The 17689-nt window shown below is 43.0% G+C and overlaps 1 protein-coding gene across 1 annotated transcript in view; it reads right to left on the reverse strand.

Moving 5' to 3' along the window:
* The window catches only part of NFASC (neurofascin), a gene marked incomplete in the record, with an annotated part of 207251 nt that overhangs the window by 130471 nt on the left and 59091 nt on the right, over nucleotides 1-17689 (reverse strand). The window contains 2 exon segments of the mRNA XM_073615822.1: nucleotides 1410-1544; nucleotides 13044-13101. Coding sequence (XP_073471923.1) covers nucleotides 1410-1544; nucleotides 13044-13101 — 193 coding nt within the window.

Genomic DNA, 17689 nt, shown 5'->3' on the forward strand with positions numbered 1-17689 from the left:
TGTGCATGGTAGTACAGTGGGGGGGGGCAGATGTGCAGGGGCTACAGTGGTGGGGCAGATGTGCAGGGTGTTAAAGTGGTGGGGCAAATGAGAAAGGAGGTTACAGTGGTGGAGCAGATGAGCAGAGGGGTACAGTGGTGGGGCAGATGAGCAGGGGGTACAGTGGTGGGGCAGATGTGCAGGGTAGTACAGTGGTGGGGCAGATGTACAGTGGTGGGGCATATGTGCAGGGGGTTAAAGTGGTGGGACAGATGTGCAGGGGGTTACAGTGGTGGGGCAGATGAGCACGGGGGTACAGTGGTGAAACAGAATTTGCAGGAGGGACAGTGATCTGAGGTGTGGAGTTGCAAGGAATTGGGGCTGATCTGGGGCGTGAGATTGCAGGATGTTAATTACTAATTACTAAAGTAGTTTACAGCATTTACTTTATAAAAAATCCTTTGATTGAGAGTGGGAAGTTGACATTTTTTTGTTATAAAATCGGCACGCTCAATTTCTTTGAAAACATTTTTCGGCACACTGTGCTCAAAAAGGTTGCCTACCACCTAGTCTTTTCACTGTACAGTTTAGTGCATTCAATTTACAGCTGCTCTTTTTAAGACCAGGTGATGGCTACATAAAGTGTCTGGCCTTATGTTGCTGGACTAATAAGCCTGTAGAAAGACTCTGGAATGCATAGGGTGATTAAAAAAATGTGCACTGCAGCAAAAGCTGGGTAATGCTAAACCGTTTAAAAGGTACGGCTTAATACTGGTACTGTGTCATATTATACTTGCAGAATAAAACAGAATAAGAAAAAAAAAAACAGCAAACTGTATCCTGTGTGTATATTTAAAGTACTTTGCAAGTAATGTTAGCATTATTATGGAAACATTAACCAAAGCTTTAAAATGACAATTACTGATTTTTACACATATTGGGACCTGCCAAAAGAAAACCAAAAGAAACCCCAAAATTTTGGGTTGTCCCCAGAAAAGTAATAGAGGGGAACTCTTCCAATGGGGATACTAGTTCCAATGACCAGGGGGTCCCCATTGAAGGGATTTTCCTTCACTTCGTATCCCATAGCAAAATTGGGAAGTGAGTGGCAATTATTTTAAAATGAGGGAATCCCTGGTTCTTACCAGAACTATTGCATCCATTAAAATTTTTCCCCTCTATTCCTTTTGGTGGTTACCCAAAATTTGTGAATTTCTTCCACTTTCACTCTTGGAGATATCTGTAAACAGGACAAATAGAGAGGGTGACCTCCCAAACAGGGCACAGACCGCAAAAAAAAAAAAAAAAAAAAAAAGTTCATATGTGTTTTAATCCCTCTCTACTCTATCCAAAAAAAATAGAAAATTCCTTTATTTATAACTATCCAACATTGGCATCCTGACACAGCTATAATATTCTTTATAACTTACGGTCCAAAGGAACTTCAATAGCATAAGCAAGATGGAAAAGTAAAACAATAAAGGGTGTCCATAAGGCAGGTTTAGACTTCATTTTGCTTCTTAGGATGAAACGCAAGCTTCCTTTAAAGCTTTCTATAATCAGATCTGCAAAGACACAAAAGCATTAGTCAATAAAGCAATTGCATATATTCTGAAAACACTGTATTAATCTCACAACCTGATTAAGAGCAGAAGTTCTGTGGCAGTACATGTACAGTAGGTAGGTTTTGCTCTCACTCTGCCGTCAATACATTTCTCAGTTGCACTTGAGATTGGTGAAAGTGAGTGTGTGCTTTCTCACAAGACATCGCTTTCAAGCACTGTGATCCAGCTCTAGAGATGATCTAATCAAGAGAATCACTGGTTCACCATAACCATATAGTAAACTATTAAGCCTATTAGTATCCCCCCCCCCCCGCCCGTGCCCCCCTCCATGACTTTTCCATCAAAATCAACAATGCAACCATCAGTCCTCCCCCTCACGCCAGGGTACTAGGTGTAATCCTAGACTCTGACTTGTCATTTCAGCCTCAAATCCAATCGTTGTCAAAAGTTTGTAGAATTCACCTCCGTAACATCTCTAAAATTCGCCCCTTTTTAACAAATGAAACCACCAAGCTCCTCATTCACTCCCTTGTTATCTCTCGCCTTGACTATTGCAACTCCCTTCTCATTGGCCTGCCTCTCCATAGGCTATCCCCTCTTCAGTCTATCATGAATGCTGCTCCCAGACTTATTCACCTTACCAACCGCTCAGTGTCTGCCAACCCTCTCCTCCAATCCCTACACTGGCTCCCATTCACCCAGCGAATTAAATTAAAAATACTAACCACAACATACAAAGCCATTCACAACTCTGCCCTGAGCTACATCACCAATCTTGTCTCCAAATATTACCCAAATCGTCCTCTCCGCTCTTCTCAAGACCTCCTACTCTCAAGCTCTCTCGTCTCCTCCTCCCATGCTTGTCTCCAGGATTTCTCCAGAGCCTCTCCCATTCTCTGGAACTCGCCACCTCCACCTGTCCAGCCATCCCCTACTCTTGCTACCTTCAGGCGATCCCTGAAAACTCATCCCTTTAGCAAAGCCTATAACGTCTCTAACTAATCTTTTACCTCTTCCATTAGCTCATTTCCCCCAGTTACAACCTTTTGTACCACCTGCCCCACCCTATTAGATTGTAAGCTCTTTTGAGCAGGGCCCTCTTAATCCTCCTGTATCTTATTGTATTATAACTGTTTTGTCTCCCTTTCATATTGTAAAGCGCTGCGTAAACTGTTGTCGCTATATAAATCCTGTATAGTAATAATAATAAACTATATATGATTCTCTACAGATTCGACAAATCAGCAAGAGAACAGAAACATTTGCTCATCATTATCGATCTCTTAGATTTAAAAAAATGAAAACTGCTGTAAACCGGACCACTTATTTTTTAAACAAATAAACGGATTATGTAAGGACTCCAGCATTGACTCTGTAGAATAAGAGAGGGTTATAAACCCTGTTGTTTTTTGTTTTTGTGTCCCATTTAGCTGGTGCTATTAAACGTATTTTAGTAAGGGTTTTTGGTAATATGGTGCTTGCAGGCACCCAACTTTCCACCTAGTAAAAAGTGCCTGTCAAACATGAACTGCTCATAGATGACTTTTTTCTTTTTAGGTGCTCATAGATGATGATGAACGCTCATGAGCCTCCATAAACCTGAAACACAACTGTAGTTGGATGGATGCAAGAGCACTTGAGAAGAAAATGTTTAACTTGCTTGCATACTCACCTTCTGGAACAGGATCCTTCCAGAGCCTTGAGAGGCTTTAGACAGCTGAAACCCACTGTCGGCTGGCTTTGGGTCACAGGAGTGCAAAAGTAAGTGTACTCCTGTGACCCAGAAGGGAAGTATAACAAAAAAACTTTGGCCATACTTCTCTTTTAAAAAGAGGATTTTCACCCTATAAAGAAAAAAATTCAAGTCAGCAGCTACAAATACTGTAGCTAATGACTTTTAGTAAAAGGCCTCTTACCTGTCCAGAGAACCAGTGCTGTCCTCACACAGGCCAGGTCTTTGCTGGTCTTTGGTCCCTGATGCCTGCATGTTTACTGTGGGAAGCTGGCTGTGACTCCATGCGGCTTCACAGCCGGCATGCCACTGCGCTTGCACAAGCCACGCTGTGCTTAGTGAATGGACCCACAGCCTCCTGGGACCTGTGACATATCCCAGAAGGCTGCGGGCAAAGAGGGGATCACCTAGGCAATCTGTGTGGAAGTGAAAGCAGGTATCTATCAAAATTAGCAACCCGCCCCCCCCCAAAAAAATATAATACGGCATAAAGTGGAACTTCCCCTTTTGGGTGAAGTTCTGCTTTAGAGCGGTTACTCAGTCACTTGTGTCCCCGAAAGCAGCGCTGTCCTCACCTGGGCCGGTATCTTCACTGGCCTTCGGGTCCCTGGTGCTGGCATATTAACTGTGATCAGCCAGCTTCACAGGCAGCTGCCCACTGTACATGCACAAGCAGTTGTGAATGGTCTCGCAGTTTTCTGGGACCTGTGACATATCCTAGAAGATTGCCGTGTGGGGGGAGGGACATCTGCTGTATTGCAGCGGCGATCTGACTGGATGTGGGAGTGGTTACCTGTCAAAACCAGGTACCCACTCCCCAAATATGCCAGTGTGGGGGGGGGGGGGCAGAACTTCCCCTGTTGGGTGGAGTTCAGCTTTAAGTTTTAATACCTTGATGGAATTTCCAACTGTATTTGCGGCTTCTGAAGCGACATGGAAATGCATAAATCCTTTTAATTAAGGAGTTGGGAAACTCCTTAATGGTACACACTATGAGTTTTTATTTTTTTGTTCAGCCTCCTGAAGGAGCTTACGAAGGAGGTCTCTGTACTAGCTCTGTACTAGCTATGCAATGTTAATACAGCGATCTCCTCGCTGAGCTGTGTTGTGTTCTGACAGGGGGACTGCAAATGTCTGCGAGTGCTGATCGGATGCCGATGGGCTTCTACTGGACAGGCTGCCGTACATACGGGCTAATGGTCGGCCAGTTTCTGTTGAACTGGCTGAAAGCAGACGATATTTGGCCCATGTTTACTGGGCTTAAAGAAGAACTGCAGTCTCCTTACATAATTTGTAATAAAAACATCTTTGCCATTCTGAAGCTTCCCTCCAACCACTTTGCATATTATTTTATCTATACTGTGATTCTGTAATTTCCAAATAAGCTGCAGAAATCTCCCTTCACTGAGTCTGGCTGCAATCATTTTAACTGTGGGCAGCTGAAGCTGCTGCCTGTTCACTTCCTGGATTTACACAGACACACACCTCCAGCTCTGCAGCTTTCACTGGCCCTCTTTTGACTCATCCCCCTCCCTTCCTGGCAAACTCTCACAAGAGTGAGAGAGAGCTGTGCATGATGTCATAAGCCTAGACTTTTTTCCAGACAAGAAACAGGAAGTGGGCTGTATAAGGTAGTTACTGGCAGAAAAAAATGTTTTTACTATCCAAAGTTAAAACAACAAAGGCAGAAGATTTAATAGATGGAAAGATGAAAAAATGACTGAAGCTCCGCTTTAATGCTGTTCGCGGTGTTACAAAACTACCACTGTTTTTAGTTATGGCCTCAGGAACAGCTTACTCTTGAATGAAGGCAATTTGGATCCTGGAACTTTGCTGTGAATTTAACTCTAAATCTACTTTAAGCTACATTCTAAACCTAATCTATCTAGTCTTGTGAAGAAAAAATCTCTATACTTACCTATTCTGCAGCCACTGCAGTCTGATCCCAGGCTGAGCTGTCAATGGTGGCTTCAGTGTGTAGGACAGGCAGCCGACTATGGAAGCCCCATAGTAAGTCTATGGGAAAAGTCATTTCCCAGGCATTTCCCAGCTGTTGTCGGATTTCTCCTGCACACAGAAGGCGCTGCTGGAGACCGAACAGGAGTGGCTTCAGAATAGGTAAGTATAGCAATTTTTTTCTTTACAGGGCTAGATACACTATATTGCCAAAAGTATTGGGACACGTGCCTTTACACACATGGACTTTAAGCACTTAAAGGACCAGAAGAATTTGCCCCCTTAATGACCAGGCCATTTTTTACGATACGTCGCATTAACTGACAATTGTGCAGTCGTGCGACATTATACCCAAACAAAATTGATGTCCTTTTCCCACATATAGAGCTTTTTTTTGGTGGTATTTGATCACCTCTGCGGTTTTTATTTTTTGCGCTATAAACAAAAAAAAGCAACAATTTTGGAAAAAAAACTATATTTTTTACTTTTTGGTATAATAGATATCCAAAAAAAACAAAAACAAATTTCTTCATCAGTTTAGGCCGATATGTATTCTTCTACATATTTTTGGTAAAAAAATTTCAATAAGCGTATATTGATTGGTTTGTGCAAACATTATAGCGTCTACCAAATAGGGAATAAATTTATGGCATATTAATTTTTTTTTTTTACTTGTAATGGCAGCGATCTGCGATTTTTAGCAGGACTGCAACTTTGCGGCAGACAGATCGGACACTTTTGACACATTTTTGTGATCATTGATATTTATACAGTGATCAGTGCTATAAAAATGCACTGATTACTGTGTAAATGTCACTGGCAAGGAAGGGGTTAACACTAGGGGACGATCAAGGGGTTAAATGTGTTCCCTGGGAGATGTTTCTAACTGTGGGGGAATGGGACTGACAGAACCCTGGGGATCTGTCTGTTTAAGAAATAGTATGTGATACTACGCCACGGAAAATATAAGACAGGAGACAGGAGTATATTAGTGATCAGAAGAAAAAGGAAATTGCTGCCTCTACATAATACTTCCACCTAGATGGAGTATAGTAATGTGAATTGGAAAAGTGTAGGTGTAGCGCTATTCCCTTGTAAATGATAATTAGGAAGTACAGATATTTATTCTCAACTCCAAAAAGTATATATATAATCGTGTTAAGGTAACCTTTGAAATAAAGTGATGGGTGCCTGTGTGTTACACCCTGTGCAAAGTGATAATAGAAAAAATAAATAAAAACTTTTGTTATGTGTTGCACCCTCTGCAATAGTGCTAGGAGCTTTGTGATTGCTTTCATGTTCCTTTTGAAATGGCCTTTGACAGAGGGTAGGAGACTTTTTTAATAAAGTGATGAGTGCCTAAGTGTTGCACCCTCTGCCCTGTACAGAGTGAAAAAAGGGGAAATATGAAAAATCTGTGAAAAATGTGTATTACACCCTCTGCCCCATGCAGAGTAACGTTGAATAAGTGTGTTCAAAAATATTACATATACTGCTAACCTTGGTTAGCCCTTGGAGAAATTTAAAATGGTGCGTGCGCCTTGTGTTACACCCTCAGCAATGTGCTAAGTGTCAGAAAGGTGAATGAAGTGATGCTAAATGAGAAATGAATGTGGATCTTCTGTTCATACACTGCTTGATGCTATCCCTGTGCACAAGCAGCATATGTGTTTGACCCTCTGTTACTGCTTCTTATTACATAAACAGAAAATTTTAGATTAAACAAACACAAACAATAAATGTCAGTCCATATTGTCCAGCGATGAATCAATAAAGTGACTTTGTGCTCGCAAACAGTGTCCAGTCCTTTATCAAAATGATACTTTTTATATCTTTTTCAGTGACAGTAGTGCCGGTGCTCTAATCCGTGCTGATAATATAGTTGCACTCCCCAGAATCAGTCTCAGCATTGTTAAAGAGACTAACACTATTTTTTAACGTTCAGGATAAAAACGTATGTTTTTATTGATGTCTGTGAGTCCATTGAATCCTAGGACTCCTAGGACCTATCCCATCTATTCCACATTGATAAAATCGATAGATCAAGGTCCACCACCTTCTTGTGCCCTAAATGGTCACATTCATCCGCAGATCCCTTCAGTGCTATAACAAGTGGAATCAAGGGAGCTGAAATAGCAGGGGATTGTCACTGTCTACTTTATCATTATAGATGTATATGGGATGTAGTTTCTGACAAGTTCAATCTACCCCACTACCATGAATCCACACCCCTATGGCATAATACTATACTTCCCAAGCTTCGCTTGATTCCAGACCCAGAAATATGGTGCATCAGGGGAGTGTATTATTTATCTCACCTCGTGGCAGACGGTAATCTCAAAACATCTGATAGGCTGAAAGTAGAATATGAATTGCCAAACCATATGTTATTCAGATAATTACAAGTTCGGCATGCCCTCCAAACCCAATTTCTCTCTGCAATTCCCCAGCTTGACTTTAACCCTGTCGTGGAAGTAGTTAAAAGCTTGGACCCAAAAAATGTATTTCTGTTTTCTATAACATGCTACTTCTCCCTTTTTAATCCAAATTAGCTTATGAGCTTAAAACGAGATGGGAGAGAGCTGTCGGTGTAATGGAAGATGGAAAAAAGAAAAAGGTCTGGTATCCCCAGTGACACACCACCATCCCTGTAATATATAGTAAAACAAAGAATTCACCCTGGGACTTTAGATGAAGTGGGTAATGTTTCCGCCAGTGAACTATCTATCTATGCATGTAAACATTTTTACTTGAATAAAATTTATACTGTATCTACTACTGTTATGTTCACTGGTGGAAACGTTACCCACTTCAAAGTCCCAGGGCGAATTCTTTGTTTTACTATATATTACAGGGATGGTGGTGTGTCACTGGGGATACCAGACCTTTTTCTTTTTTCTATATTGAACCCAGGTGGGAGACACCCATTTAGCCCAAACCTGGTCTGTTGTCACCCCCACCAGTATCCCTATGCATGAATAACTATTGCACTTTGATGCTATACCAGCTGGTTACCTTCCAACATATTATTTATATTTTAGTATTGCCATATACCCTGGCTCCTTGTTTTGTGGTTCTTTGGTTGGCGCTGGCATTCTTTGTCTCGCTTTGGGAGCTGCGATGTGCATAAAGGGAGGTTTTTCTTGTCTCCCACTGTCCCCATCTGCTTTCAAGCAGATGGAGACACCTACACATCGGCTCCATGTTTGGGCGCCGGCGGCGTGACGTCCGCAATTTAGCGGACGTCGGCGTGGCTGGACGTGTTGTATCATCTGGGTGGCTTGGGGGAGTGTCCGCGTTTGCGTGCCTCCCGATGATGGTGGGCGCCTCCTGCGCTCACGTGTCTAGACATCCATACATGGCGTTGGGGGCGGAGCCTCTGGGTCTCTTCCGTGGGTATATATGAGAGGTCAGGCATGGCATGGATTTCCATTTCTTTCTTCACTGAGGAAACACATAGTTGTGGAGGTCACGTATTATGACATTTTACTCTAACACTTAGATACTCACCATACTCAGGTACTTATCATTCTTACATTCTGATATTCACTATTTTCAGGCACACTCATGAGTTTTCTACACAGTGTATTTTTTAGCACTTATTTTCAATCTGTTTCTCAACATCACAGATATTATTCATACAACCACATTCTAATCCCTTCCCTTTTCCTTCTTCTTTCACCTTGTCATCTACTGATATATCTCTGCTGTTCCAATTTCTCTACAGTCTCCATGTCTCTACCATCTATGGCCCAGGCCCCCTACTTACACATAGACATTTTTATGCTATTACTCATTGGTTTTACTTTTTATGCTATTATTATTGGAATTCTTTGTTTTACTTTTTAGTGTAATGGAAGATGGGGAGTGGAGCGATGCTTTGGACACTTGTAAGATAGTGTCACCCAAACTATCAGATTGCCTCACTCAATTATACATACTTCATCGCTTCTACCTGACTCCTCTTAGATTAGCCAGGTACAAAAGTAACCACAGTACCACATGTCCCATGTGCTCCCATTATGCAGGGTCATTTTACCACCTATTATGGACATACCTAGCAATACAAGGCTTCTGGACCCAAGTCGTCCAATTTCTGCACAACACTATGGGCTCCCCTTTAACACTGCATCCTAAACTGTGTCTAATGGGAATATACCCTGAGCCAGATATAGACAAATTTACCAAGATCTTTGCATGAAACCCTATTTTCTGCTAGAAAAACCATTGCTAGCCAATGGATGAGGAATACACCACCTGAATTTAGTACATGGCTACTAGAAATATACAATAATTTTCCATACAATACATTTTTGTACATAAATTTAAGGCTACTTTCACACTGGCGTGGTGAGAGTGTTGGCGGTAAAGTGCTGCTAGTTTTAGCGGCGATTTACAGTCGTTTTAGCGGTGCTTTTTGGCTTTGCAGGCACTTTGCAGATGCTTCGGCAGCGCTGCTCACTGATTTTAATGGGCAGGGCATTTTAAGAACGGTGTATACACCGCACCTAAACCGCCCAAAAGATGCTGCTTGCAGGACTTTTTTTTAACGTCCCGCAAGTGCACTGCTTCAGTGTGAAAGCACTCAGGCTTTCACACTGGAGTGACAGGAGAGGCGATGTACAGGCGATTTGCAGGCGCTATTTTTAGCGCTAAAACGCCTGTAAAGTACCTCAGCGTGAAAGTGGCCTAACAAAATATGGGATAGATGGCTTCAAGCCCCTGAAACTTGCACTTAATTAGGAGGTCTCTTTATAAATGTTTAACTGACTTTCCATCACTGTCACCCTGTCACCAGCAGTATCGATGTATCCATATATATGCTTAATAACTATTTTTTTTTTATGTTGATCTGTGTCTTGTAATATCTTGTACTTATAAGGGATGAAAGACTTCCAAATACATCTAGCCACTTTATTGTTAATGTGTTTAGTGTTGTGTACAGTGTACAGTGTACAGTGTTTATATCCCTTAATTTGTATAACTTTCAATAAAAGTTACTGTTTAAAGTAAAAAAAAAAAAAAAAAAAAAAAGGGATCTAACGCAGTTCAATATACTGCTGTAAAAGTGCACTAACGCACTTCAATATACTGGCGTAAAAGTACACTGACGCACTTCAATTTACTGCAATAAAAGTGCACTAACGCACTTCAATATACTGCAGTAAAAGTGCACGAACGCTCGTCAACATACTGCAGTAAACGTGCACTAACGCACTTAAATATATTGCAGTGAAAGTGCACTGACGCACTTCAATATACTGCAGTTAAAGTACCCTGACAAACTTCAATATACTGCAGTAAAAGTATCCTGATGAACTTCAATATACTGCAGTAAAAGTACCCTAACGCACTTCAATATACTGCAGTAAACATGCACTAACGCATTTCAATATACTGCAGAAAACGTGCACTAACGCACTTCAATATACTGCAGTAAAAGTACTCTGACGAACTTCAATATACTGCAGTAAAAGTACCCTGACGAACTTCAATATACTGCAGTAAAAGTACCCTGACGAACTTCAATATACTGCAGTAAACATGCACTAATGCACTTCAATATATTGCAGTAAAAGTGCCCTAACGCACTTCAATATACTGCAGTAAAAGTGTACTAACGCATTTCAATTTACTGCCGTAAAAGTTACTGACGCACTTCAATATACTGCAGTAAAAGTGCACTAACGCATTTTAATATTCTGCATTAAAAGTGCACTAATGCACTTTAATATACTGCAGTAAAAGTGCCCCAACGCTCTTCAACATACTGCAGTAAACGTGCACTAACGCACTTAAATATATTGCAGCGAAAGTGCACTAATGCACTTCAATATACTGCAGTTAAAGTACCCTGACAAACTTCAATATACTGCAGTAAAAGTATCCTGACGAACTTCAATATACTGCAGTAAAAGTACTCTAACGCACTTCAATATACTGCAGTAAACATGCACTAACGCACTTCAATATACTGCTTTAAAAGTGCACTAATGCACTTCAATATACTGCAGTAAAAGTGCCCCAACGCTCTTCAACATACTGCAGTAAACGTGCACTAACGCACGTAAATATTTTGCAGTGAAAGTGCACTAACGCACTTCAATATACTGCAGTTAAAGTACCCTGATGAACTTCAATATACTGCAGTAAAAGTACCCTAACGTACTTCAATATACTGCAGTAAACATGCACTAACGCACTTCAATATACTGCAGTAAATGTGCACTAACGCACTTCAGTATACTGCAGTAAAAGTGCACTAACGTACTTTAATATACTGCAGTAAAAGTGCACTAACACACTTCAATATACTGCAGTAAAAGTGCACTAACGCACTCCAATATGCTGCAGTAAAACTGCCCTGACACACTAAGCTGACACTACAGTAAAAATGAACAGTCGCACTACACTCATGCTGCACTATCACTATATTCACACTACACTGATACTTTACACTCATAATAGAATCACAAAAGCACATTATAGCACACTAACTCGCTAGTAGCATTGAACAGAGCCCTGTTCTATCTATCTCCACTCCAATATCACACTGCATATGGCTGCTCTGGGGAGGAACCTTTTATGGTGTAGGGTGGGTCTATGAGCAATGAGCCACAATGAGCCATGATTGGGCACAGTCATCATTACTTTCTCCAATCATGGCTCTGACAGCGAGCAAATCCTTTATTGCTTCAGCCAATCATGGCTTCCAATGCACTGTGTGGCACGCAGTGCATTGTGGGGCATTCGGCGTGCCGAACAAACAGTCGAACGCCCCAACAATTTGGGTGTTCGCCGAACTCATGCTCGGGCCTAACCGTTCACTCAACACTAGTTATAATCCACCCCCTACTTTGTCCACAATTAAAAACTAAAAGGATTTAGATACACGTGAAGGCCAATTCAAATGGGGGGTAGGGGGGAGAGGGGGGCAAAGCAGTGACATGTCATTGTTTTGGCCAGCAAGGGATCTGCAATGGCCATTTAGGTTGTTCCCTACTAGGGAGGGAAATAATTTCCAATGGTTACATATTCCTGCCACAACAAATTTATATCAGTACGTACGTAAAGCACTGTTTAAATTTAATAGAAATAAAAAAAGAAAATAGTGTACCTCTCGATATTATTTTCATACTAGTTAATACTATAAGTATAGTTCAGGTATGAGAAGTGGCTATAATAACTGTCATTAAAAAAATTTAAAACTCAAGAATTCCAGTTGACTGTACAAAAACAGCAGTTTACTTTTACTTTGAGGTATTGGGACATCCTAATTCAAGTGTAAGATATCAAAAATTAGAATTCTGTGATCGTAGGCCTGGATCTGGTTGGGAAGGAGACTTGGGTGCAGTAAGTATTAAAGTATTGAAAGCTGTCAAATATATTTGTGTACCACCAGATGGACATAATAATTAGGAGAGGGCTTTGGACTGAGATTTAAGTGCTACAGGTTGGAGACTTTGGGGTTGATTTACTGAAACTGAAGAGTGCAAAATCTTGGGCAGCTCTGCATAGAAACCAATCAGCTTCCAATTTTTTTTTTTGTCAAAGATTAACTGAACAAGCTGAAGTTAGAAGCTGATTGGCTACCATGCCCAGCTGCACCAAAAAAGAAAAATGTTTTTTTTTCTTTTCTAAGCATATTGTGCATAATTATTTCAACATGTTTGGTAATTTCTACAAAAGATTATATATATTAAACATTTATTGTGGGTAATTTTTTTAACAAAGCTTGTGAAATTGAATTGAAATTGAAAAAAACTTTTTCAATAAAATCATTTTTTAAATTATTCATACAGTAAACTTACTCCACACAAGGATTGTCAGCTCCGTAAGTTTTGTCAGTCTTGCAATCCGAATTTCAGTCTACAAGAAAGCACAGTTTTGTCATTTTTTTAACATTCTGTATAATAACAACTTATCTTAACAATAGGCATTAAAAATTCTGACCCATTTAAAATAACAAAAAATATTTTGTTAAAACATCCTATTTCTCCTTGGACACTGACTGCTCCCGAAGTTGAAACACACTTTTGTGGTCTATAGTTTTCTATCATTGAAGCAGTCTCTGATCTCTAAAGCCCCATACACACTATCAGATTTTCTGCTGATTTTTGTCTTCAGATTTACCAAAACCATGTAGTGCAAGGGCCTGCCTAATTGCATACAAATTGAAACTCCTAAGGTTTGACCTCATGTTGATGAGGACAAGGGCCTCTTCCCAACAACCCTGGCCATTGGTTGTCAGGGTCTGCGGGCGGGGGGCTTATCGGAATCCGGGAGCCCCCTTTAAAAAGCCCGGCCCCCCACCCTATGTGAATGAGTATGGGGTACATGGTACCCCTACCCATTCACCTAGGGAAAAAGTGTCAATAAAAAAACACACTACACAGTTTTTTAAAGTAATTTATTAGACAGCTCCGGGGGTCTTCTTCCGGCTCCGGGGGTCTTCTTCCGACTTCGGGGGTCTCTCCGGCCTCTTCTCCCGGCTCCTCCGCTCTCTTCTGCCACTCTTTTGCTAGTGGTGGTCCAGACTTCTGCGTCGCCTTCTTCCCTCTTCTCTTCTTCCGATGTTGACACGAAGCTCTCTCCGGCTGTAATGCTTTCTGAGCGCTCCGCACTGACTTATATAGGCGGTGACCCCGCCCCCTTAAGACGCCACAGTCCCTGGGCATGCTGGGACGTTTTAAGGGGGTGTGGTCACCGTGTAATGTTGACCATGCCCCCTTAAAACGTCACAGTCCCAGCATGCCCAGGGACTGTGACGTCTTAAGGGGCGGGGTCACCGCCTATATAAGTCAGTGCGGAGCGCTCAGAGAGCATTACAGCCGGAGAGAGCGTCGTGTCAACATCGGAAGAAGAGGGAAGAAGACGACGCAGAAGTCCGAACCACCGCTAGCAAAAGAGCGGCAGAAGATAGCGGAGGAGCCGGCAGAAGAACCGGATGCCGGGAGAAGAGGCCGGAGAGACCCCGAAGTCGGAAGAAGACAGCCGAAGTCGGAAGAAGACAGCCGAAGTCGGAAGAAGACCCCCGGAGCCGGAAGAAGACCCCCGGAGCCGGAAGAAGACCCCCGGAGCTGTCTAATGAATTACTTTTAAAAACTGTGTAGTGTGTTTTGTTATTGACACTTTTTCCCTAGGTGAATGGGTAGGGGTACCATGTACCCCATACTCATTCATATAGGGGGGGGGCCGGGATCTGGGGGCCCCCTTTATTAAAGGGGGCTCCCGGATTCCGATAAGCCCCCCTCCCGCAGACCCGACAACCAATGGCCAGGGTTGTCGGGAAGAGGCCCTTGTCCTCATCAACATGTTGACAAGGTGCTTTGGGGTGGGGGGGCCGCAGGGCGCCCCCTCCCCCAAAGCACCCACCCCCCCATGTTGAGGGCATGCGGCCTGGTACGGTTCAGGGGGGGGGGGCGCTCGCTCGTCCCCACCCCCTTTCTTGACCGGCCGGGCTGCGTGCTCGGATAGGGGTATGGTATGGATTTTGGGGGGGGACCCCACGCTTTTTTTTGGCATAGGGGGTTCCCCTTAAAATCCATACCAGACCTAAGGGCCTGGTATACCCCGCGACGGGGCTCGCAAGGTGCCAATCTCGCCGATAAAAGCGGCAAGATTGACTTCCTTTTCTATTCCTGTCGTACCCGAGTAACGTTCAAAATGAACGGACTTGTCCGTGTGTGGGCAAGTCCGTTCATTCGGAAAGTCCGCCGTAACTCCGTCGAAAGTCCGTCGGGAAGACCGGCGGACCTAGTCTGCCGGAAAGTCCGGTCGTGTGTAGGCAAGTCCGTCCGTTCAGAAAGTCCGCCAGAAGTCCGCCGGAAGTCCGTCGGGAAGACCGTCGAACCTAGTTTCCCAGAAAGTCCGGTCGTGTGTACGCTGCATAACAGTCGGTTTTCAAAGATGATGTCTAACAGTCGTTTTTCAAAGATATGTCTAACAGTCTAGAGCTACAAAAATTATTGCCAGATTTTCAGACATAACTAGTAGAGATGGGCCAAACACCCCCTGTTCGGTTCACAGCAGAACTCCCGAACAGGGGAAAGTTCTAACCTGAACTGCAAACCCTATTGAAGTCTATGGGAGCCGAACAGGAAAAATCAAAAGTCCCCATTTTGAAAGATTATATGCAAGTAATTGGCCATAAAAGGGGTATGGGAGTCCAAGTACTGCCCAGGAGGACATGTATCAATGCAACAAAAAAAATGTTAAAAATGATTGTTTTTTCAGGAGCAGTGATTTTAATGATGCATAAAGTGCACCAATAAAAATGAAAAACTCTATAACTTTAAATATAGTGCCTGGGGGTCCCCTTAGTCTGCCTTTAAAGTGGCGCATCTGTAGCATGCATAGAAAATTCTGCAGCAAAAATGACATTTCTAAAGAAAATTACATTTAAATTGACTCGCAGTCTGGTATGGATTTTAAGGGGAACCCCACGCTAAAATTTTTTAACTACCTCTCCTCTCGTTCTGGAGCGCCGCCATATGACGTTGCCCCAATCTCGTAGCTCTCACGTCTCCGCAGAATGCAGCGATTGCGGCCGCACTGTGTCCTTAGGAACAGCGCGACCCCGATCTCGGTACAGAGCCGACGATGCGGCTCTTTACCCATGTGATCATCTGTGATTGGTCAAACTGTAAATATGGAAATGCCATTTATCAGCTCTCCTCGCCTCACAGTGACAGAGTGTGAGGCGAGGAGAGCCAATCAGTGGCTGTACAGATAATCATCAGTGCCCATATTATCAGTGCAGCCCCAGCAGTGCCCATCAGTGACACCAACCAGTGCCCATCAGTAACACAAATCAATGGCCATCAGTGACACCAAGCAGTGCTGCCTCTCAGTGCCCATTAGTGCTGCGTTTTAGTGCCCATCAGTGCCTGCTCATCAGTGCAGCCCATCAGAGCTGCCCATCCGTGCCCTTCAGAGCTGCCTATCATTGCCCATCAGTGCCACCTATCAGTGCCCATCAGTGCAGCATATTAAAGTGGTTGTAAACCCACTAACAAAAAACAAAAAAACAAAAAAATAACCTGCAGGACAAAGGCATAATGAGCTAGTATGCATAGCATACTAGCTCATTATGAAATACTTACCTTAGATCGAAGCTCCCGCAGGTCCTCGTACTCCGCTCTGGCCAGCGACATCGCTCCCGGAGTTACTTCCGGGTATTGCAGGCTCCGGCGCTGTGATTGGCCAGAGCCACGATGTCGTCACGCATGTGCGTGGGTATGTGCCGTTGCTGCAGTGCGCATGTGCCGATGACGTCGGCACATGTAGATACAGGGGATATCTCCTAAACCAGGTTTAGGAGATATCCGGGGTAGCTACAGGTAAGCCTTATTATAAACTTACCTGTAGTAAAAAGTGGTTGTAAAGGGTTTACAACCACTTTAATGCCTCCTCATCAGTGCCACCTATTCAGTGCCCTTCAGTGCCACCTCATCAGTGCCTATCAGTGCAGCCTATCAGTGCTCATCAGTGCTGCCTCATCAGCACACATCAATGAAGGAGAAAAATTACTTATTTACTAAATTTTCTTACAGAAACTAACTTTTTTTTTTTTTAATTTTTAAAAGTTTTTTTTTTTAGCAAAAAATAAAAAAGCCAGTGGTGATTAAATACTACCAAAAGAAAGCTCTATTTGTGGGAAAAAAAATCTCAGTGTTGCATGACCACGCGATTGTCATTCAAAGTGTGAAAGCGCTGACAGCTGAAAATTGGCCTGGGCAGGAAGGGGGTGAAAATGCCCAGTATTGAAGCGGTTAAAAAAAACAGCATAGTCTCCCCCAAAATCCATACCAGACCATTCTCTGAGCACGCATGCCTGCCAGGTCAGGAAAGAGCGGGACGAGCGAGTGCCCCCCTCCTCCTAAACCACACCAGGCCACATGTCCATAACATGGAGGGGGGTGCTTTGGGGCGCCCCAAAGCACCTTGTCCATGGGGACAAGGGTCTCTTCCCCACAACCCTGAGCTGTGGTTGTGGGTGTCTGCAGACGGGGTGCTTATCGGAATTTAGACTCAGATCCCGCCCCCCCCCATATGAATGAGAATAGGGTATTCATCCTATACACTATAGGGTATTCACCCATTCACCAAAAAGTGTCAAAAAGTAATAAAAACACAGAGAATGTTTTTGACAATCCCTTAATTAAAAAAATAAAAAAACAGTGTCCCCCCGATGTGAATCCTTTGTCAATCACGCTGCCCGAATGCACCCAAAAAAAAGTTCCGCCTTTATTGAGGACCGACTATGGAATGCCTCCTCTGCTATTTGACAGTTCTTAAATAGGTAAGGGCAGGGCCATCTGGTGGACGTGGACGCTGAATTCAGAATACAGTAGGCAAGAGTGATTAAAGGTTGGTAAGTGAATATGACCATGTAAAATAAGCTTATAATGTATCATTTCAGCAACATTTTGTAAAACGTGTGGGGGCGGCATGT

Source organism: Aquarana catesbeiana, linkage group LG02 (assembly GCF_042186555.1).
Source record: "Aquarana catesbeiana isolate 2022-GZ linkage group LG02, ASM4218655v1, whole genome shotgun sequence".
Taxonomy (NCBI): Eukaryota; Metazoa; Chordata; class Amphibia; order Anura; family Ranidae; genus Aquarana; species Aquarana catesbeiana.